Source organism: Myotis nattereri, assembly GCF_964212035.1.
Source record: "Myotis nattereri genome assembly, chromosome: 15".
In the NCBI taxonomy this organism is placed as follows: Eukaryota; Metazoa; Chordata; class Mammalia; order Chiroptera; family Vespertilionidae; genus Myotis; species Myotis nattereri.
Genome location: NC_138090.1, coordinates 51093541 through 51116550, shown reverse-complemented (window position 1 = coordinate 51116550; position 23010 = coordinate 51093541). Strand labels below are relative to the sequence as shown.

At 50.2% G+C, this 23010-nt stretch overlaps 2 protein-coding genes across 2 annotated transcripts; both read left to right on the top strand.

Annotated features, from left to right (window-relative positions):
- Positions 1-3655: 3655 nt before the first annotated feature.
- LOC308530674 (sialic acid-binding Ig-like lectin 14) lies at positions 3656-4649 on the top strand (the record flags this gene model as incomplete). The annotated part of the gene is given in 4 exon segments (XM_081107370.1): positions 3656-3692; positions 3774-4093; positions 4097-4160; positions 4372-4649. Coding segments are annotated over 4 exon segments (699 nt in total), but the record flags the coding sequence as incomplete, so codon positions are not given.
- Positions 4650-13341: 8692 nt separating this feature from the next.
- Positions 13342-19048, top strand: LOC308530351 (sialic acid-binding Ig-like lectin 5). Its single transcript, XM_081106944.1, has 9 exons — positions 13342-13385; positions 13467-13850; positions 14063-14341; positions 14583-14630; positions 14913-15167; positions 15253-15537; positions 15973-16072; positions 17084-17165; positions 17858-19048. Exons 1-9 carry the CDS (start codon positions 13346-13348, stop codon positions 18050-18052), a joined length of 1668 nt encoding a protein of 555 aa, XP_080963070.1. The 5' UTR covers positions 13342-13345; the 3' UTR covers positions 18053-19048.
- The last annotated feature ends 3962 nt before the right edge of the window (positions 19049-23010 follow it).

The window sequence follows — 23010 nt, the reverse complement described above, 5'->3', positions numbered from 1 at the left end:
TAGGGAGGTGCTAATCTAGCCTTTGCCTGAGGCTATCCAGCAAAAGCCTCCCTGCAGGGATTGGGCAGGGCAGGTCCCACGAGATCAACAAGGGGGGGCCAGCAGTTATGGCTGCCCTCAGAGGCCCCACTTTCTCAGTGTCCCAGCAATTGCTGCAAGCACCTCCGAGAGAAAGCTGCCCTCGAGTTCCGACCGATGCCAGACAGTCCCGCTTCTCCTGTATGAGTCTGGGTCCCCAGAGACTTGCCTGGAACTGGAGCTCAAAGCCTGAAACCCCCTCCCTCTTGAAAAAGACAACCGCGCCCTCAGCCACCAGCCCACTCTGCGTGCGCCTCTGTACCTTAGTATTTTACTTCTGCACCGCACCTCCTCTGAGTCTTGGTATGCTTTTCTCTTTCCTTCTAGTTGTAGAGTTTCCACTCAGCCAGCCTTCCTTTGGTTCTGGATGATGTCCATTCTGTCTTTTAGGGACGCTGTGGCTCAGGAGTTGACGTGGTTGTGCGAGGCAGCAAACTCCGGCGTTTACCTATGCTGCCACCTTGGTTCCTGGCAGTTCCTCTAAATATTAAATGTAGAATTACCATATCATGTACCATCCTCTCTTGACATTATATGTCCAAAAGAACTGAAAACAGGACCTCAAAGGATATCTGCACTCCCCTATCTGTAGCAGCATTATTCATATTCCTCAAAATCTGTCGGCAACCCAAATATCCATTGGTGGATTAATGCATTAGAAAAGGCCATGGCCAGCTAGTGTGCCTCAGAGGTTGAGTGTTCACCTATGAACCATGAGATCACGGTTCCATTCCTGGTTGTGGGATCCATCCTGAGTGTTGGTCATGCAGGAGGTGCCTGACCAGTGATTCTCTCTCATCATTGATGTTTCCATTTTCCTCTCCAACTCCCTTCCTCTCTGAAATCAATAACAATATATTTGAAATAAAAGGTCGTAAGTTTTAGACTGTTCTGGATATTTTAACAAAAGACCATAGACCTGTAGTTGTTAAGTAGCAGGAATTTATAGCTCAAAGACCTGGATGCTGGAAGTCTCTCTCTCCCTCCTCACTCCCTTTCTTCCACTCTCTCTAAATCCAGTGAAAAGAGTATCTTTGGATGAGGATTACAGAAACAAACAAACAAAAAAGATAAAAAAAGAGAGAGACATTACAAACTCATACAAGACAACATAAGAAACCTAAATAACACAATTGAAGAATGGCCTAAACCTTGACCAGACATTTCTCCAAAGAAGATGTACAAATGGCCAACAAAGTCATGAAGAGAGACGCCACATCAGCAATCCTACAGAACCATGAAAGATCTCCTCAGGCCTGAGGGGGTTTTGCTTGGTGCATCAGGGTATTAATATTCAAAACCCCAAATCAGATTCCTACACGGACAGGGAGGTATGGGGAAGGAGCATAGTAGGCCTGCGGTACAGAAAGTGATGGGGGAACTGTAGTGATTAGCAGCTCCAAAGGTCACACACCCAAAACTAGCATTAGAAATTTTATGTCATGTGAGTCTCCCCTCCACAAAAGTTTCGTCATTAGTTTATTTGTAAATCTCTCTCTCTCTCTCTCTCTCTCTCTCTCTCTCTCTCTCTCTCTCACACACACACAGAGTTGTCTCTCTGGGATGAATTCTGTGGCCCTTCTTTTTTATTTTAATATATTTTATTGATTTTCCACAGAGAGGAAGGGAGAGAGATAGAGAGATAGAAACATCGATGAGAGAGAAACATCGATCAGCTGCCTCCTGCACATCTCCCACTGGGGATGTGCCCGCAACCCAGGTACATGCCCTTGACCGGAATCGAACCCGGGACCCTTCAGTCCGCAAGCCGACCCTCTGTCCACTGAGCCAAACCAGATTCGGCTCTGTGGCCCTTCTTGAATGTGAAAATGGTTGCTTCCTTCCCCCAGTTCTTTCCTGTGGGTTGCTTTAGGATGGGAGTTGTGCTCTGAGGTGAGTCAGCCTGGCCTCTTCACTGTCCCTGAGGCCCATCTTGCCTGGCAAAGGTTATGGGGAAATTTCCTCTTCTGCATTTCAGTCTATACCTTGTGGCTTGGAGGGTGAGAGAGAGAGAGAGGCAGAGAGAGGGAGGGAGAGAGAGAGAGAGAGAAACATAAATCGGTTGCCTCCCATACTTGCCCTGAGCTGGTATGGAAACCTAGGGATGTGCCCTGACCTGGAATTGAACTTGCCACCAATTTGCTGTAGGGACGATGCTTCCACCAACAGAGTCATCCGGCCAGGGCTATCTATTTACACCTGTAATGTCCTCCCAAAAAGGTGTATCATTTCCTCCGTTGAGTTAGGGCATAGTGTATTTTTGTAATGTGCATCTCTGAATGTTCCAGGAACATGGTAAGTTTTGATGTGCCCATGACATCTTTTATACCATCCTGTGTTTCGTTGGTCACTGTGCTATCTGGATGCATTTGAGTTTTGCAATTTGATTTTGTCTCTAGAAACCGTGCTGACTCTCTTCTCAAGCCCCTACATGTGCATCTGTATGTACGTGTGGATTTTCCTATGAAGACACAATCCTTGATGGAGAAAGTCAGCTTCATTTTCTTTTGAATTTCCATAGCTTTTACTTATTGTTCTTGGCTTGCTAGATTCCGTCCTGGTGCTGCTGCGTTAGGTGTGGTGCTTGCTGAGCTCACCCTCTATCCCGCCAGGGGAGCCTCCTGCATCCCTAGCTGACTGTGGTGTTATCCTGAAGGCCTTTGACATCCCCCAGCGCTCACTGGTGCCTCTCTTGAGATTCTATCAGTCAAGGGCCATCGATACACACAGAAGTCTCACTATGTGCTCCAGCAGCGGGAATGTAATGTCAGGGTTTGTGATGCCCGGGTTGGGACACAGATGGAGCAGAAAGGGAACACTTCCCATCAGCCTGGGTGGGGCTCTGAAAAGGGACCCAGCGATGAGGGGCCAGGAAGGTGGATTTTCATGAGCTTTCAGGTGGCAACAATGCTGCTGTGCTGAGGTCCCGCCAAATGGGGCGTCCGTTTCTGATTGGCCCTGTGCACCCTCCTTGTTCCTTAGACACTCAGACCCTCGAGCCAGCACAGGTGCGTCCCACGTCCCCAAGAAGTCCTCAGAGCAAAGGCCTTTAACACTCAGCATTGTCCCTGGGTTCCACCCTCCACTGGACTTGGGTCTAAATTCGTCTCTCTTTTGCTCCCACTTGGTCTAAAAAAAATTAAAATTTTACTTTTTCAGAATGTTTAACAGTTCCAGCTGGAGGGCGGGTCCCCCCCTCCCGCCCCCCCGAGCCCCCAGGACCAGCTCTGAGTGTGCTGGCCCCTGGGCGACCTCCTCCTCCACTTACACATCCTCTGCAAGCTGGTTACTTTCAGATTCACATCTGGACAAGCCACTCAACCTCCCCAGGGCCTCAGTACATTTACTTGCAGGGCTGGGGGTGTAAAGGGGTGTAGGGTGTGGGGGTGGGGAGACAGAAAGATTTCTCAGCCACCACACCCCCATAACTCCAGTGGAGGCCAAGTTCCCCTTCCAGCCTGGACACAGTCTCTCCCCCAGGGCTTCCTGTTGGGGTGTCTTAGGCCCCACCCCAGAGCTGGGCACTTCCCTCCCTGACACAGGGACCGGGACCCGCTCTGCGCTGCCAGAGGCAGACATGGTGCCCCTGCTGCTGCTGCCCCTGCTGTGGGGGGGTGAGTGGCTGAGGGAGGGGGGCAGGGCAGGTGGGGGAGGGGCGAGGGCTGTATCTGAGCTTCTGTGTCCCCCTCCCCCAGGGTCCCTGCAGCAGCGGCAGCATCCAGGCTATGAGCTCCGAGTGCAGGAATCGGTGACGGTGCAGGAGGGTCTGTGTGTCCACGTGCCCTGTGCCTTCTCCTACCCGTGGAATTCGTGGTCTTCCTCTAGTGACCTCCACACCTACTGGTACCAGGTCGGGGACAACACAGACCGTGATGCTCCTGTGGCCTCGAGCAACTGGAACAAAACCGTGAAGACGGAGACCCAAGGCCGCTTCCTCCTCGCGGACCCCACGACCAACAACTGTTCTCTGCAAATCAGAGACGCCAGGAGGAGTGACTCAGGACGTTACTTCTTCTGAGTGGAGAGAGGAAATTCTGTGAGATATAGTTACCAAAAGAAGAAGCTGGATTTGCAGGTGACAGGTAAGACAGTGGCCTTGGAGAGGACCCAGGGACATGGGACCTGTCTTAGAGCAGGAACAGGACACTGGACACTCCCTGTCCAGGCCTTGGGGCTGGGTGGTGAGAAGAGACACAGGGCCTGGGTGAGCTCAGCCCGAGGCAGGGCCTCTCTCAGGGTCCCGCTCTGAGTCCCCACCCCTGGAGCCCAGGCACCTGCTTTTCTCCCCTGCAGCCCTGACAGAGAAACCCCACATCCGTGTACGGGAGCCTCTGGAGTCTGGCCACCCCACAGAGCTGGCCTGCAGCCTGCCAGGGGCCTGCGAAGGGGGACGACCTCTCACCTTCTCCTGGGCGGGAGCCGCTGTGGACTCGCTGGACCCCCAGAACCTCAGCTCCTCGGAGCTCACCTTCACCCCGAGTCCCCAGGACCACGGCACCAACCTCACCTGTCAGGTGAAACGGGAAGGGTCTTTGTGGACCACACAGAAAACCATCCAGCTCAATGTGTTCTGTGAGTGTTGGAGGGGGTGCTGGGTCCATGGGGGCTGGGGAGTGGCGCGCGCGCGCGTGTGTGTGTGTGTGTGTGTGTGTGTGTGTGTGTGTGTATGTGTGTTTGTAGGAGGCTGAGCTAACCTGAGAACACTCAGGCATGGATCTGCGTGTAGGTGGGGAGGAGGCAAGAAGGACAGCTCTCCCACCTTCCTGCTTCCCACTGCCCTTCCTTGGGATTGGGGTGACTTCCATCTGAAGTGGGACCCTATCTTTCTATCCCAGATGCCCCACTTTGGGGCTGGAGGTGGAGGGGAGTTCACCTGCTGGGCTCCCAGCACATCTCCTTCAGCCTCTCTGTGCAGAGTGACGTGCAGGACAGGTGTGGGGCAGCCGCCTGGTCAGGTGTTGGGCTGTGGGAGGACTGACACCTGGACAACACGTCACCCTTCTCCCGCGTCCCCAGGCAGCCCACACTCCAGCAGATGTGTGACCGAGGAGCAGCAGGGCTCCTGGCCCCTGGTCTTCACCCTGATCAGAGGGGCCCTCATGGGGGCTGGCTTCCTCCTCACCTACGTCCTCACCTGGCTCTACTACACCAGGTGAGCAGGCCTGTCTCTCCCGGGTAAGGTCAGGGATTGGCCCTGAGGTGCAGGTGTGGCCGCAATGTCCGGCTCTGCCTGGAGTTAGAGGGAAAGAGGCCAAGCCTCTGAGCTGACACCTGTGTAGGCCCCGCAGGTGTGGAGGCCCCCGGAGCAGGAGGCAGAGCTCCTGATGGATCCTTCCTTCGGCTCAGGATGGGACTGAGGTGTGGACACCAGGCGAGAGGGACCGTCCTGGGACGTCAATGTCACCTTCTCCCTGGAAGCTCTTGACTCACCTGCCTCCAATGTGCCCCTGGGGTCTCAGTGTGTGGAAGTGACTGAGTGATGCCAAGGGGAGTCAGTGCCATGGAGAGAAGACTTTTCCTCCTTTCACCTCCTGAGAGGAGGGGCCGCTGTGCCCGGGAAGCCCCGCATTTCCTCAGGAAGCAGATGCAGGTGCAGGGCCGCCTAGCGAAGGCCTTGATTGGGTTCCCATGGGAAATGCAGGCAGGGCAGGGTGAGCCGTTCAGGACCAGCTGGTGTGTGTCAGTTGGGGGATGGGCCTGTGGGCGTGGTCTGCATGTGTCTGGTCCCAGGTCCTGGGTGATTCGGGGCAGGTGGGGAGGCTGGGAATATGGGCTCAGGTTGGGTTGGTTTGCATCTGAAATTCTTTGCTGTCTCTGAGAATGGGCTGCCCTGGGAGGCCCTGAGTCTCCTTGGCTTCCAACCTGTTTAATGGCTCAAAACATCCTAAGATACAGAAATAAACAATAATACACACCCACTGACGGCCCCTTCTTCCTGCCTGTGCTTCTCCCATTTGACTTGTTCCCCTGCCCCCTCTTTCTTTCTCTCTGTTGGTTCTGCCCCGTCATCCCCCCACCGCCTGCTCCTCTCTCTCCATTTTCAGCCCAGAGAGGGACTGAAGTTGGCACCTTATCCTCCCCTTGCCCAGGAGTTACCTGGTCACCACCTGAGCTTCTGCTCTCCCATCTGTAGGTGCTGATACGCAGTAGAGTTAGGAGCAGCTCTCTTCTCCCTGTGCATAGACGCCAACCTCAGAATTATTGTCATAACACATCCCAGCATTTAATCATAAATGAGAATGTTTATATGGTGTCACATGACCATTGATTTTACTCTGCAGTCTTTGTGGGAATTTCTTCAGTCCAATGACATCTCCATCTCCTCTTTCTATTGTTGAAGCTGTTGCAAATAAGGGATATTGTTTATTCCTTGTAATTATCCTTCAGTTGGTATTTATATCTCTTCTTATTTAAAAAATATTTTTATTGATTTCTGAGAGGAAGTTTGAGGGAGAGAGGGCGATAGAAATATCAGTGATGAAAAGAATCATTGATTGGATGCCTCCTCCATATTTTCTACTGGGGATGAAGCAGGTAACCCAGGCAAGTAGCCTGACTGGGAATCAAACTGTAATCTCTTGGCTTACAGGTTGACACTCAACTCCTGAGCCACACCAGCCAGGCTATATCTACTCATGAATAATAAAAAATTCAACATTTAAGACACATCTCTCGCCATTGGGTATTATTACGTTCATATATCTTACATCTATCAATTTGACAAACTTTAGAGAACATTAATAATTACTTAGATGTAAACAATTATTTTATTTCCAGTTTTATAGAGATATTTTTTAAACAGAAATGCATGCAAGCATAAGGTATGCAATGTGCATATTTGATATACTTATATAGTGAAGTGATTACCACAATAAGGTTCATTAACACTTTCATCCTCTCCTGTAATTACCATTGTTATGATTATAATATGAATGATGTATAACCATAACAACTTTCATGTATATAATACAATCCTGTTAATTGTAGTCATCACGCTGTCCAATACATCCCCAGGAATTGTTCATCTTGTAGCTGAAAGTTTGTATCCTTGACCAACATCTCCCCATTTCCTCACCCCCAGCCCTGCATCTCCATTCTACTCTATTTCTGTGAATTTAGCTTCTTCAGATCCCACCGTGAGAACAAACTGCAGATAAACAATGACTATTTTGAAAAAAATTACCCTCAGAGTTATGTTTCTTTCATGCAGTTCTAGGTTTCCATCACAAAATCACTTTCCTCTATGCAAAAATGGACTCAAAATGTATTAAAGACCTAAATATAATACCCACAAGTATAAAACTCTTAGAGGAAAACATCGGGGTAAAGCCCGTGACATTGGGTTTTGCAATGATTTCCTGCATATTTACATCAAAAGCGCAGACAAGGAAAGCAAACATAGACAAGTGGGATTGTACCAACTTCAAAACCTGAGCACAAGAGGACACTCTCACCAGGCTCCAGAGGCCACCTACAGGATGGGAGAGAAGCTGTATCTGTTAAGGAGGTAATATCCAGCTTATATTACAAACTCACACAAGACAACATAAGAAACCGAAATAACACAATTGAAGAAAAGGCTAAAAGCTTGAATAGATATTTCTCCAAAGAAGATGTACAAACGGCCAACAAAGTCATGAAGGGAGACGCAACATCAGTAAAATGACAGAACTACAAAGGAAAGCCCTGGCTGGGTGGCTCAGTTGGTTGGTGTTTTCCTGATACACCCCGTTTGCCAGTTCCATCCTGGTCGGGGCACATACAACAATGAACCAAGGAATGCATGAATCAAAACCTGTAATGAGAGATCACCTCACACCCTTTAGGATGGCCACTAAGAAATGAAACCACAGAAAATAACAGGCGCTGGTGAGCAGGTGCCAAAATGGGAACCATTCAGCACATTTGGTGGGATTGTAAGAGGGTGGGCCGGCTACGGAAAACAATATGGCAGTTCCTCTAAATATTTTTATTTTAATTAAATCTTTATTGTTCAGATTATTACATTTGTTCCTCTTCCCCCTCCCCCCAATAACTCCCCTCCACTCAGTTCCCACCCCACCCTCCGCCCTCACTCCCCACCCACTGTCCTCATCCATAGGTGTACGATTTTTGTCCAGTCTCTTCCCACACCCCCCACACCCCTTCTCCCCAACCCCAGAATTGTCAATCCACTCCCTTTCTATGCCCCTGATTCTATTATAGTCACCAGTTCATTCTGTTCATCAGATTATTTATTCACTTGATTTTTAGATTCACTTGTTGATAGATGTGTATTTGTTGTTCATAATTTGTATCTTTACCTTTTTCTTCTTCTTCCTCTTCTTAAAGGATACCTTTCAGCATTTCATATACTACTGGTTTGGTGGTGATGAACTCCTTTAGCTTTTTCTTATCTGTGAAGCTCTTTATCTGACCTTCAATTCTGAATGATAGCTTTGCTGGATAAAGTAATCTTGGTTGTAGGTTCTTGGCATTCATTACTTTGAATATTTCTTGCCATTCCCTTCTGGCCTGCAAAGTTTCTGTTGAGAAATCAGCTGACAGCCGTATGGGTATTCCCTTGTAGGTAACTGACTTTCTTCCTAGTGCTGCTTTTAAGATTCTCTCTTTGTCTTTTGCTCTTGGCATTTTAATGATGATGTGTCTTGGTGTGGTCCTCTTTGGATTCCTTTTGTTTGGGGTTCTCTGCACTTCCTGGACTTGTAAGTCTATTTCTTTCACCAGGTAGGGGAATTTTTCTGTCATTATTTCTTCAAATAGGTTTTCAATATCTTGCTCTCTCTCTTCTTCTGGCACCCCTATAATTCGGATGTTGGTACGCTTGAAGCTGTCCCAGAGGCTCCTTACACTATTTTCGTATTCTTTTTTCATTTTGCTTTTCTGGTTGGGTGTTTTTTGCTTCTTCATATTTCAAATCGTTGACTTGATTCTTGTGATCCTCTAGTCTGCTGTTGGGAGTCTGTGTAATATTCTTTATTTCAGTCAGTGTATGCTTAATTTCCAGTTGGTCCTTTATCATAACCTCAAGGGTCTGACTAGATTTCTTGAGGATCTCACTACATTTATTGGCAGTCTCACCAGTCTTTTCAAGGGTCTTACTAAATTTATTGGCGGCTTCTAGACAGTTCTTTAAAGACCTCAAAAGTGTGGTTTTGAACTCTATATCCAGTAGTTTGCTTTCCTCCATTTCTGTCATTTGTGTCCTATTTCTTTGTCTCTGCATTTTTTATGCTTCCCTGTGTTGATAAAGTGGTTTTCTTTGCTTAGTGTCCTCTAGGGCCCAGTGGTTCAGCCTCCCCAATTACCTGAGGAGGACACTCTTGGTGCACCCCATTGTGGTCTTTGTGCACAGTCTTGTTGTAGTTAAGCCTTGATTGTTGTAGGTAACACTGGGAGGAATTGACCTCCAGGCCAATTGGCTGTGAGAATCAGCTGTGTCTGCAGTGGGAGAAATGCTGTGCTGGAGACACCCCTCTGGGGCAAGACTTGCTTCAGTGGAGCTTTGGTGCTCACTGAGTCTGCCCCCTGAGTGTGTCCTTTATGGATCCGAGGAGCTGCAAATTGGTTGGTCCCACTCTGACCACTGGGCACAATGGCTCCTGGATCTCTAGGGAGGTGCTAATCTAGCCTTTGCCTGAGGCTATCCAGCTAAAGCCTCCCTGCAGGGCTTGGGCAGGGCGGGTCCCACAAGATCAACAGGGGGGGGCTAGCAGTTATGGCTGCCCTCAGAGGCCCCACTTTCTCAGTGTCCCAGCAATTGCTGCAAGCACCTCGAGAGAAAGCTGCCCTCGAGTTCCGACTGATGCCAGACAGTCCCGCTTGTCCTGTATGAGTCTGGGTCCCCAGAGACTTGCCTGGAACTGGAGCTCACAGCCTGAAACCCCCTCCCTCTTGAAAAAGACAACCGCGCCCTCAGCCACCAGCCCACTCCGTGTGTGCCTCTGTACCTTAGTATTTTACTTCTGCACCGAACCTCCTCTGAGTCTTGGTATGCTTTTCTCTTTCCTTCTAGTTGTAGAGTTTCCACTCAGCCAGCCTTCCTTTGGTTCTGGATGATGTCCATTCTGTCTTTTAGGGACGCTGTGGCTCAGGAGTTGACGTTGTTGTGCGAGGCAGCAAACTCCGGCGTTTACCTATGCTGCCACCTTGGTTCCTGGCAGTTCCTCTAAATATTAAATGTAGAATTACCATATCATGTACCATCCTCTCTTGACGTTATATGTCCAAAAGAACTGAAAACAGGACCTCAAAGGATATCTGCACTCCCCTATCTGTAGCAGCATTATTCATATTCCTCAAAATCTGTCGGCAACCCAAATATCCATTGGTGGATTAATGCATTAGAAAAGGCCATGGCCAGCTAGTGTGCCTCAGAGGTTGAGTGTTCACCTATGAACCATGAGATCACGGTTCCATTCCTGGTTGTGGGATCCATCCTGAGTGTTGGTCATGCAGGAGGTGCCTGACCAGTGATTCTCTCTCATCATTGATGTTTCCATTTTCCTCTCCAACTCCCTTCCTCTCTGAAATCAATAACAATATATTTGAAATAAAAGGTCGTAAGTTTTAGACTGTTCTGGATATTTTAACAAAAGACCATAGACCTGTAGTTGTTAAGTAGCAGGAATTTATAGCTCAAAGACCTGGATGCTGGAAGTCTCTCTCTCCCTCCTCACTCCCTTTCTTCCACTCTCTCTAAATCCAGTGAAAAGAGTATCTTTGGGTGAGGATTACAGAAACAAACAAACAAAAAAGATAAAAAAAGAGAGAGACATTACAAACTCATACAAGACAACATAAGAAACCTAAATAACACAATTGAAGAATGGCCTAAACCTTGACCAGACATTTCTCCAAAGAAGATGTACAAATGGCCAACAAAGTCATGAAGAGAGACGCCACATCAGCAATCCTACAGAACCATGAAAGATCTCCTCAGGCCTGAGGGGGTTTTGCTTGGTGCATCAGGGTATTAATATTCAAAACCCCAAATCAGATTCCTACACGGACAGGGAGGTATGGGGAAGGAGCATAGTAGGCCTGCGGTACAGAAAGTGATGGGGGAACTGTAGTGATTAGCAGCTCCAAAGGTCACACACCCAAAACTAGCATTAGAAATTTTATGTCATGTGAGTCTCACCTCCACAAAAGTTTCATCATTAGTTTATTTGTAAATCTCTCTCTCTCTCTCTCTCTCTCTCTCTCTCTCTCTCTCTCTCTCTTTCTCTCTCTCACACACACACACACACACAGAGTTGTCTCTCTGGGATGAATTCTGTGGCCCTTCTTTTTTATTTTAATATATTTTATTGATTTTCCACAGAGAGGAAGGGAGAGAGATAGAGAGATAGAAACATCGATGAGAGAGAAACATCGATCAGCTGCCTCCTGCACATCTCCCACTGGGGATGTGCCCACAACCCAGGTACATGCCCTTGACCGGAATCGAACCCGGGACCCTTCAGTCTGCAAGCCGACGCTCTATCCACTGAGCCAAACTGGATTCGGCTCTGTGGCCCTTCTTGAATGTGAAAATGGTTGCTTCCTTCCCCCAGTGCTTTCCTGTGGGTTGCTTTAGGATGGGAGTTGTGCTCTGAGGTGAGTCAACCTGGCCTCTTCACTGTCCCTGAGGCCCATCTTGCCTGGCAAAGGTTATGGGGAAATTTCCTCTTCTGCATTTCTGTCTATACCTTGTGGCTTGGAGAGAGAGAGAGGGAGAGAAAGGGAGAGAGAAACATAAATCGGTTGCCTCCCATACTTGCCCTGAGCTGGTATGGAAACCTAGGGATGTGCCCTGACCTGGAATTGAACTTGCCACCAATTTGCTGTAGGGATGATGCTTCCACCAACAGAGTCATCCGGCCAGGGCTATCTATTTACACCTGTAATGTCCTCCCAAAAAGGTGTATCATTTCCTCCGTTGAGGTAGGGCATAGTGTATTTTTGTGATGTGCATCTCTGAATGTTCCAGGAACATGGTAAGTTTTGATGTGTCCATGACATCTTTTATACCATCCTCTGTTTCGTTGGTCACTGTGCTATCTGGATGCATTTGAGTTTTGCAATTTGATGTTGTCTCTAGAAACCGTGCTGACTCTCTTCTCAAGCCCCTACATGGGCATCTGTATGTACGTGTGGATTTTCCTATGAAGACACAATCCTTGATGGAGAAAGTCAGCTTCATTTTCTTTTGAATTTCCATAGCTTTTACTTATTGTTCTTGGCTTGCTAGATTCCGTCCTGGTGCTGCTGCGTTAGGTGTGGTGCTTGCTGAGCTCACCCCCTATCCCACCAGGGGAGCCTCCTGCATCCCTAGCTGACTGTGGTGTTATCCTGAAGGCCTTTGACATCCCCCAGCGCTCACTGGTGCCTCTCTTGAGATTCCATCAGTCAAGGGCCATCGATACACACAGAAGCCCCACTATGTGCTCCCGCAGCGGGAATGGAATGTCAGGGTTTGTGATGCCCGGGTTGGGACACAGATGGAGCAGAAAGGGAACACTTCCCCTCAGCCTGGGTGGGGCTCTGAAAAGGGACCCAGCGATGAGGGGCCAGGAAGGTGGGTTTTCATGAGCTTTCAGGTGAAACAATGCTACTGTGCTGAGGTCCCGCCAAATGGGGCGTCCGTTTCTGATTGGCCCTGTGCACCCTCCTTGTTCCTTAGACACTCAGACCCTTGAGCCATCACAGGTGCGTCCCACGACCCCAAGAAGGCCTCAGAGCAAAGGCCTTTACCACTCAGCATTGCCCCTGGGTTCCACCCTCCACTTGACTTGGGTCTAAATTCCTCTCTCTTTTGCTCCAACATGGTCTAAAAAAAATATTAAAATTTTCCTTTTCCAGAATGTTCAACAGTTCCAGCTGGAGGGCGGGTCTCCCCCCCCCCCTCGCCCCCCGAGTCCCCAGGACCAGCTGTGAGTGTGCTGGCCCCTGGGCGACCTCCCTCTCCACTTACACATCCTCTGCAAGCTGGTTACTTTCAGATTCACATCTGGACAAGCCACTCAACCTCCCCAGGGCCTCAGTACATTTACTTGCAGGGCTGGGGGTGTAAAGGGGTGTAGGGGATGGGGGAGGGGAGACAGAAAGATTTCTCAGCCACCACACCCCCCTAACTCCTGTGGAGGCCAAGTTCCCCTTCCAGCCTGGCCACAGTCTCTCCCCCAGGATTTCCTGTTGGGGTGTCTTAGGCCCCACCCCAGAGCTGGGCACTTCCCTCCCTGACACAGGGACCTGGAACCACTCTGCCCTGCCAGAGGCAGACATGGTGGTCCTGCTGCTGCTGCTGCCCCTGCTGTGGGGGGGTGAGTGGCTGAGGGAGGGGGGCTGGGCAGGTGGGGGAGGGGCGGGAGTTGCATCTGAGCTTCTGTGTCCCCCTCCCCCAGGGTCCCTGCAGCAGCAGCATCCAGGCTATGTGCTCCGAGTGCAGGAATCGGTGACGGTGCAGGAGGGTCTGTGTGTCCACGTTCCCTGCTCCTTCTCCTACCCGTGGAGTTTGTGGTCTTCCTCTAGTGAACTCTACACCAACTGGTACCGGGACAGGGACAACACAAACCGTGATGATCCTGTGGCCTCGAGCAACCCAGATAAAGAAGTGAAGAGAGAGACCCAAGGCCGCTTCCTCCTCGCAGACCCCAGGACCAACAACTGTTCCCTGCAAATTAGAGACGCCAGGACGAGTGACTCAGGACGTTACTTCCTCCGAGTGGCGATAGGAAATTCTGTGAGATTTAATTACCAAAAGAAGATGCTGGTTTTGCAGGTGAAAGGTAAAGCAGGGGCCCAGGAGAGGACCCAGGGACAGGGATCCCGTCTTAGAGCAGGAACAGGACACTGGACACTCCCTGTCCAGGCCGTGGGCCCTGGGTGGTGGGAAGAGACACAGGGCCTGGGTGAGCTCAGCCCGAGGCCGGGCGTCTCTCAGGGTCCCACTCTGAGTCCCCACCCCTGGAGCGCAGGCACCTGCCTTTCTCCCCTGCAGCCCTGACAGAGAAACCCCACATCTGGATAAGGGAGCCTCTGGAGTCTGGCCGCCCCACACGGCTGGCCTGCAGCCTGCCAGGGGCCTGCGAAGGGGGACGACCTCTCTCCTTCTCCTGGGCGGGAGCCGCTGTGGACTTGCTGGACCCCCAGAACCTCAGCTCCTCGGTGCTCACCTTCACCCCGAGGCCCCAGGTCCATGGCACCAACCTCACCTGTCAGGTGAAACGGGAAGGATCTTCAGTGGCCACACAGAGAACCATCCGGCTCAATGTGTCCTGTGAGTGTTGGAGGGGCGGCTGGGTCCATGGGGGCAGTGGAGTGGCCTGTGTGTGTGTATGTGTGTGTGTGTGTGTGTGTGTGCTGGAGGCTGAGATAACCTGAGAACACCTGGGCATGGATCTGTGTGTAGGTGGGGAGGGGGCCAGAAGAACAGCTCTCCCCCCTTCCCCGTTCCTACTGCCCCTCTGTGGGATTGGGGTCACTTCCTTCTGAAGGGGGGCCCTGTCTTTCTCTCCCAGATGCCTCAGGGAACCTCACCATAGGCGTCTCCTTCAGAAACGACACAGGTAGGAATGAACCCCTCCTCTCTGGGCTGGAACCTGTCCTGGGGCGCTGGTGGGGCAGAGGGGGGAGCAGGAGTTTGAATTTGATGAGACATGGGAAGGGCAAGGATGAGAGGCATCACCCGAGTCCCTCATCTCTGGTGGGTGGGTGCCTGCATCTGTGTTCCACACACCTCTCTCTCTCTCTCTCTCTCTTTCTCTCTCTCTCTCTCTTTCTCTCTCCCTCTCTCTCTCTCTCTCTCTTTCTCTCTCTCTCTCTCTCCCTCATAACCCTTCTCCCCAAAGCCTTTAAGAATCTGCAAACCACATCCCTTCCCATCCTGGAGGGAGAGGCCCTGAGGCTGCTTTGTGAGGCTGACAGCAACCCCCCTGCCGAGCTGAGCTGGTTCCGGGGGTCCCCAGGCCTGAACGCCACCCCCCTCTCCAGCACCGCGATCCTGGAGCTGCCTCGCGTGGGGCCTGCACAGGAAGGAGAGTTCACCTGCCAAGCTCTGCACCCGCTGGGCTCCCACAGCGTCTCTCTCATCCTCTCCGTGGCCTGTGAGTGGGGAGACCCCGGGGGGCAGCACAGCTGGGTTCTGGGGAGATTAGAGGCACCGCTGACCCTTCCCCTCGCTCCCCACAGACCCCCCGCAGCTGCTGGGACCCTCCTGCTCCTGGGAGGACCAGGCTCTGCACTGCAGCTGCTCCTCCAGGGCCCAGCCGGCCCCCTCCCTGCGCTGGCGGCTGGGGGCGGGGCTGCTGGAGGGGAACCATGGCAACGCGTCCCACGTGGTCAGCTCCAGCTCAGAGGGGCCCTGGACCAACAGCTCCCTGATCCTCCATGAGGGGCTCAGCCCTGACCTCAGACTCAGCTGCGAGGCCTGGAATGTGCACGGGGCCCAGAGCGCCTCTGTCCTGCTGCTGCCAGGTCAGGGCCTGCTGGGGGCAGAGGCCACGGAGAAAGGAGTGGGTCAGAGAGAGGGTGGGGCTGGGGGTGGGGGCTGTGGCTTGGGCAGGAGTGATTGTTAGGACAGGGCCCTCCTTCTCTTGTTCCGCCCCCCCCCCCCATATTTTTATTGATTTTAGAAAGGGAGAGGGAGAGAGAGATAGAAACATCAATGATGAGATAGAATCATTGATCGGCTGCCTCCCGCACGCCCCCTATAAGGGATCGAGTCCACAACCCGGGCTCTGTGCCCTTGACCAGGGATGGAACCCGGATCTCCTGGTTCATAGGTGGATGCTCAGTCACTGAGCTAAGTTGGGCTCTGACTGAACAGAACCAACAGCTCGTTCTGGGAGGAGGGGGAAGAGGAGAGACCGACGCCTGCGAGTAGGTTTCTCACGCCCCTCTCCTCTGCAGGGAAGGCCGTGCCCCAGGTGGGAGCGGTTTCTGCGGCTCTCGGAGGTGCTGGTGCCATGGCCCTGCTGTCCCTGTGCGTGTGTCTCATCTTCTTTTGCATGTGAGCCTCCGGGGCAGGGAGCCGGGTCCTAGGGGTTTGAAAGAGGTCACAGAATTTCACCCACACAAAGCTTAATACATCCAGGGGGGAGGCAGGGGCGGTGGGGGTAATAGCTTTATTGAGGTAAAACTCCTGTATTTATTTTTATTTTAAAATATATTTTATTGATTTTTTACAGAGAGGAAGGAAGAAGGATAGAGAATTAGAAACATCGATGAGAGAGAAACATCGATCAGCTGCCTCCTGCACACCCCCCACTGGGGATGTGCCCATAACCAAGGTACATGCCCTTGACCGGAATCGAACCTGGGACCCTTGAGTCCACAGGCCGACGCTCTATCCACTGAGCCAAACCGGTTAGGGCAAAACTCCGATGCATTTAAATGGTACAATTCAATGGCTTTTACTTCAGTCACACAGCTGTGTACCCATCACCACGGTTAAGTCTGAAAACTTTTTATTTGTCTGAAAAAAAAAAGAGAGATAGAAACTCCACATCCCTGTATTGTCATCCCGCCTCCATCCTCCCCCAGCCCTAGGCAACCAGTATGTCCTGTTCCTCTAGATTTGCCCATTCTGACATTTCATAGAAATGCTGTGATAAAATACATGTTTACTGTGACTGACTTCTTGCATGTAGCCTGAGATTTTCAAGGTTCATGTGTCAGCTCTGCATTGCTTTTTATTTACAAATGTATTCCATGGTTTGGATGGGGCACATTTGATCTGTCCGTTCCTTCATTGACGGACATTGGGTTGCTTGGACGTTTTGGCTGCCATGAGTCACTCTGATGATGGCTCGTGCACAGTCTCCGCGTGTGAGAGGGGCCTCGGTGATGAAGATTCAGTCCTGGCCAAACCCTGGGCATCCAGGGGGACGGGACCCTCACCTGCATGTCAGGAGGGTCCGAGTCTGGCCTCAGGGCCTGGATGCCTCCGTTGTCCATCAGGGAGTGGGGGCAGCTGCCCACCTGTGCCTGAGCCATTCTAGCTGCTGACTTCTCCCCTTAGAGTGAAAGCGCGCAGGAGGCAAGCAGCCGGGAGACCAAAGGTCACGAATGATGAAGAGCCTGTGATGGGCACAGTCACCTGGGTGAGTGACGGGGTGTCTTCTAATGCCGTGTAGGGGGGCTGGGCATGTCCATTCAAGGAGTCCACACCCGCTCCTCTGTGGTCAGCTGGACAGACAGCCAGAAGTTGACTTCCCTTTCATTTCCTGGAACCCATGGTCAGCCTCCTGCCCCAGCCACACTGACCACTGAGCCGACCTCATCCCTCTGATAGGCCCAAACCACCAGAACCATCTTCCCAAACTATTACTTCCTACCCATTGTGGGCCTGTTACTTCACCTCCCTTCACCGCAGATTCTCTATCTGTAAGTGGGGATAGTGAGAGTATCATGCTTACTGGGTTTCTGAGGGAATGGAATATGATCAGTAGGCCTTTGATATGTCTAGTCAACATCTGCAATAGTCTCAAAAAAATAATTAAAAAGAAAAGAACAGCAGGCTTGAGCAGGAAGGATGATGGTCTTCGAGATGAAAGTCCACCATTCTCCTAGGCCCCAGCACCTGAATAAATCTCCTTCATTTTGCACCAAAATAACACAACCCCCCCCCCAAAAAAAACAAAATTTTTTAAAATGCACAAGCGAATAGTTGAGTCTATGAGAAGTGTCTGTGCAATAAGAAGATGAAGGAAAAAACTGTCCCCTCAGCCCCACTTTTCTTTGGGACCATGTGTGCCTCATGCCTCTCGGACGCCCCTCTCTCCCCTTCACTCAGGGCTCCCAGAAAAAACTCCCGCCAGACGCGCCCCCAGACCAAGCGCCACCTGCGGAGAAGGGCCCTCTGTCGGGGGAGCCGCAGGAGCTCTACTACGCCAACCTCACCTTTGAGGGGCTGAAGCCACGGGAGCCTCGGGACCAGGAGGCCACCAGCACCCACGAGTACTCCGTGGTCAAGCGCAGAGGCCAGTGAGGACTCGCCCAGAGCTGGGTGCTGGCCAGAGGCATCATAGCCCCTGGGTATGGGGGGGCGGGGGAGAGAAGTCTGGGACTCATTGCTGAAGCGTGAGGAAACCTTGCGTCCGATTAACATTAACGGCTGGATGAGCAGCCCCAGGCAGAGCAGGAAGAAGACAGGCGATGGGGTTTGAGAGACGGGATGGGCCGGCTCTCACCTCCACCTGCACCTGTGCTGCAGGTGAGCTGCTCCGTGACGCTGTCTCTCGCCCTCCAGAACAGCACTTCCTGGCTCCTGGCACATGGTCTAGGGTCTGGGTTTTCTAATAAATCCCATCTTCTCATAGTTCTCTGGGTGGCTGTCTCCCGGATCGCACCCCGTCTGAAGCGCAATGACAAATTATGCAGACTACAGTGTAGACCCTGGGTGGGACTCTCCTCCTCCAGGCATCGTTACTGTGGCCTGTGGCAGGTGGGTCACCACCATCCCATCAAGGACTGAGGGAATTCACAACCCAGGTTCTGGCCCGATTTCGTCTCACCTATTTTCAGTCCTAACTCCTCCTCCTCCTCCTCCTCCTCCTCCTCCTCCTCCTCCTCCTCCTTCTCCTCCTCCTCCTCATTTTTACTGATTTCAGAGAGGAAGGGAGAGAGGGAGAGAGAGATAGAAACATCAATCATAAGATAGAATCATTGATCAGCTGCCTCCTGCACGCCCCCTACTGGGGACTGCAACCAAAATCCAGGCATATGCCCTTGATGGGAATCAAACCCAGGACCCTTCAGTCTGCAATCCGACGCTCTATCCACTGAGTCAAACCGGCTAGAGCCCCATGAGATTCTTGAATGTTCTACTTAGCTTCTCTGTGACTGCTCAGAGTCAGCAGTCGATTTGAATAAAAAAGTGGCTCCAAATACTTGTCTCATCGCTGTTGACTTCCTGCTTCTTCCCTCTTCACTGTGCAAATTTTCTTTTTGTTGACTCCAAACATTAAAATTTTTTCTTTATCCAGCTTTCCTAGTTTTCTCTTTTTTTTCTCCTTGGCCTGGCTTGCTCTGCTCTTAAGGACAACTGTCTCCCTGCTGTGGTCCACTAAGGCCACAGGATCCTTTCCCCAATCTCAATAGTTAACCTTTATGTAGAATAAATTAAAACTTAGAATTTATTTGTGTGACCTGCCAGCTCCAAATACCGTATCTCAACTCAACTTCTGATACGTCATTTCTTCATTTGAGCTGACGAAGTGGACTCGGCACAGTGCCAGGCACAGGAAAGGCTCACCGATTCTGTTTGAGTTGTCCCGAGCTCCGTGACAGTACAAGGAAGGGTTTAAAAGCAAAATGATGGGGAGGAAGTAGGGGCAGGGCAGGACTCTGACAGGTTTTCTGGAGAGGGTGAGGGTAGACTCAGCCCGAGGGGCAAGGGGCCCAGTAACCTTCGGAAATGCACTGTGTCTCTGAAGCCGTCTCCTCTTCCCCAGGATGAGGGCGGTCCCAGGGGGAGACTGAGGAGGAGTTTGGCTGCAGCTCTGTCCTGTAGGAGAGAATGTCACCAGCCTCAATCCCCAGCCTTACCGCCACATGAGACAGGGCAAGACTAGGCCTCCAGGGGGGCGATCCATAGACCTGGTAGCTCCTGGCCAGAGGGTTGGCGCTGTCCGTGGTTCTGGTTCTGGAGCACACCTGGGCTCAGCTCTGCCAAGGACCCCAACTCACAAGCCCGAGGTCCCCAGCCTTAGGCCAGCAGGACACCTAACCCCGAGGGGCTTTGGAAAGGCTGGGCTCCTCTGGGGAAGGAAAAGTCAGGAGAAGGGGTGGGAGTGGGCTGGGCTCATCTCTCTGCTTTTCCTCTCACCCCTCTGGTTGTCTTATTCTTTTGAACTTGTGCCAGCAAAATGCTGAGATCCCACTTCGCATTTCCCACCGAAATGTCCCCAAAAGAGGAAGTTCCCCAGTGAATAGCTACATTCTTAGGGGATCTACCAAGCTTGTGAGGCCACCACTAGGAACTAAAATCTCAGGGTGACCTACAGAGAGGGTAGTTTTGGGGAAAGGTTAGACCAGTTAAGGAGAAGCAGGGGCCTGGGGAGGAAGCTGGGCATGAAGAGGAAGAATGGGCCCTAGCTGGTTTGGCTCAGTGGATAGAGAATTGGCCTGCGGACTGAAGGGTCCCAGGTTCCATTCCAGTCAAGAGCATGTGCCCGGGGTGCAGGCTCGATCCCCAGTGGGGGGTGTGCAGGAGGCAGCCAATTGATGCTTCTCTATCATCATTGATGTTTCTATCTCTCTCCCTCTCCCTTCCTCTCTGAAATCAATAAAAAAATATTTTTTAAAAAGAGGAAGAATGTGCAGTCACCGGTAATAACAAGAAGAAATATTGATCATATGCATTTATTGCTCAGAGGCTGGAAAGACTGTTAGCTGTTTGAATGTTTTCTCACGGGCACCAGCAATATAGGAATTCATCTTTCATAATAAACTCTATTTGTAGGGAGCCAAAGCTTTTGAAACATTCATAAATACATTTGAGCATTTGCCTTGGCTGTGCGCTGTGCTAGGAGCAGGAGATTAAAAATGAACTGAGCAGCCCTGGTCCAGCTAAGTTGGTTGGAACATCATCCCCTGTACCAAGAGGTTGTGGGTTCAATCCCCAATTAGTGGACATATCTAGGTTTGGGTTTTATAACCCAGTTGGGTCATGTACGGGAGGTAACCAATTGATGTTTCTCAGATCAATGTTTCTCTCTCTCTCTCTCTCTCCCTCCTTTCTCTCTAAAAATCAATGTAGACTCTACAGAACAAAATAACTGATGAACAAAATAGGACCAGAGGAATGGATAAATGGAACAAAAGGACGGATCTCAGAGGGTAGGAGGGGAGAGAGGATGTGAAGAGATCAGCCAAAGAATATATATGTACATATATGCCCAGCCCATGGACACAGAAAATAATGTGGTGAAGGCCTAGGGGGATGGGTGGAGGGTGGAGGGAGGCAAAGGGGGGGGATGGGGACACATCTGGAATAGAGTCAAAAATAAAAAAATAAAAAATAAAAAGCATATCCTCGGGTGAGGATTTAAAAAAGTGAACGAAGCAGATTTGACTTGAAACTGCCTTCAGGGTTAACCAGGACATGCATTTAACATAATGTAATGTTACAAATGACTAGACCATATTGAGGGCTTACTAATCACCCAGCATGAGTGACACTCATTATCCCCATTTACAGATGGGGAAACTGAGGTCAGGGGAGGTGAAGTACCATGTCCACATAGGTAGATAGTAATAGCTTGGGGAGATGGTTCTGGCAGCCAGTGTCTATCACCACAACCAGTTTGGACTTAGGTGTTATTATTGCCATGAATTTAAAAATTGTAGTTTTACTCTACAGGCAATGACTTTCCCCATTTATTTGTTTTTTTTTTTTTTTTTTTTAATATATTTTATTGATTTTTTACAGAGAGGAAGGGAGAGAGATAGAGAGTTTGAAACATCGATGAGAGAGAAACATCGATCAGCTGCCTCCTGCACATCCCCCAATGGGGATATGCCCGCAACCCAGGTACATGCCCTTGACCGGAATCGAACCCGGGACCCTTCAGTCCGCAGGCCGACGCTCTATCCACTGAGCCAAACCGGTTTCGGCATTTTATTTGTTTTAAAGATCTGTGTTACTTCCTCATCTTTGAATGCACTCTACTAAGTATAGATTATAAAGTGATACTTAAAGGTAGTATTTGCTTTCTTCTGCTTTCCCTCATTGCTATGGATAATTCAATTAAACTGCGCTTCTTTTGAATGTAATCTGTCTTTTCCTCTCTGGCTGCTGTCCAGATTTTCCCCTTGTGTTTGGTTTTCTTTGACTCACCCTTACCCTTATTCAACCTCAATGTGGGAGTGGCCTCCTTTGAAACTGCCCACCTCGGACAGGGCCTGTCTTGGCTCTCATTTCCAGGCCACAGTGGCCACAAACCAAAGCTCACATGATCTGTATGGGCAAATGCCTGTGGGTAGTTATTTTTGGCTTAGATATTCTACCTAATTTTCTGCATCCAAGCTTCTTCAAAATTCCATCCTAATAAGGTCCCATTTACTTTTCCGTTCAGTTATTCTATGCTTTTAAAATGAGGGATTTCATTTTTTTCTATTCACTTTTTTTTCTTTTCTTTTTTTTTTACCCCCAAAGGATTTTGTTATTTTTCAACACAAGTCTTAAGCAGGATGATTTAACTTGGTGTTAAACAAGAGTCACAAGTCAACTTCTTACCACACAGACAGTGGGGTTTGCGTAGTGGGTGTGGGGAGCCAATGCCCTCCTAGTCCCCCCGTGTAAATGTCCACTTCTTTCCTCGGGGCCACTCTCTAAAGTTTAGGGCATAACTTTCCTGGGTTCAGTGCTTGTTTTGTTCACCGGGACAGTCACCTGGGCCCATACGACTGTGGTCACCAGAGCCAGTGTTGTGGCTGGACCGGCCCTGGTGGTTCTTACTATGATTTTAAGCCACACTTAAGCCACACTATAAGGGAACGTTGAAAACACAGGTTTGTTACAGTGGTTCTCCTCCTACTTTCCCCGCAGTTGTGCTTTTCGTGGTTTCTGCTACCTGTGGTCAACCATGGTCTGAAAATACTAAATAACAGATTGCAGAAATAAACAATTCATAAGTTTTAAAATGTTCTGAATTATATGATGACTCTCATACTTACGGTCTGCCCTGCCAAGAGGTGAACCGTGCCTTTTTCCAGTGTCTCCACACTGTGTACACCAGCGATGGTGAACCTTTTGAGCTTGGCGTGTCAGCATTTTGAAAAACCCTAACTTAACTCTGGTGCTGTGCCACATATAGAAATTTTTTGATATTTGCAACGACAGTAAAACCAAGATTTATATTTTTGATATTTATCTTATATATTTAAATGCCATTTAACAAAGAAAAATCAACAAAAAAAATGAGTTCGCGTGTCAGAGGTGTC

What these genes read in the sequence shown, in the direction of transcription:
- LOC308530351 (XM_081106944.1), top strand. Translation starts at nt 13,346, where the DNA reads ATGGTGGTCCTGCTGCTGCTGCTGCCCCTGCTGTGGGGGG. An exon ending in GCTGGTTTTGCAGGTGAAAG is followed by an intron (nt 13,851 to 14,062) that starts GTAAAGCAGGGG and finishes TCTCCCCTGCAG; the next exon opens with CCCTGACAGAGAAACCCCAC. An exon ending in TGTCTCATCTTCTTTTGCAT is followed by an intron (nt 16,073 to 17,083) that starts GTGAGCCTCCGG and finishes TTCTCCCCTTAG; the next exon opens with AGTGAAAGCGCGCAGGAGGC.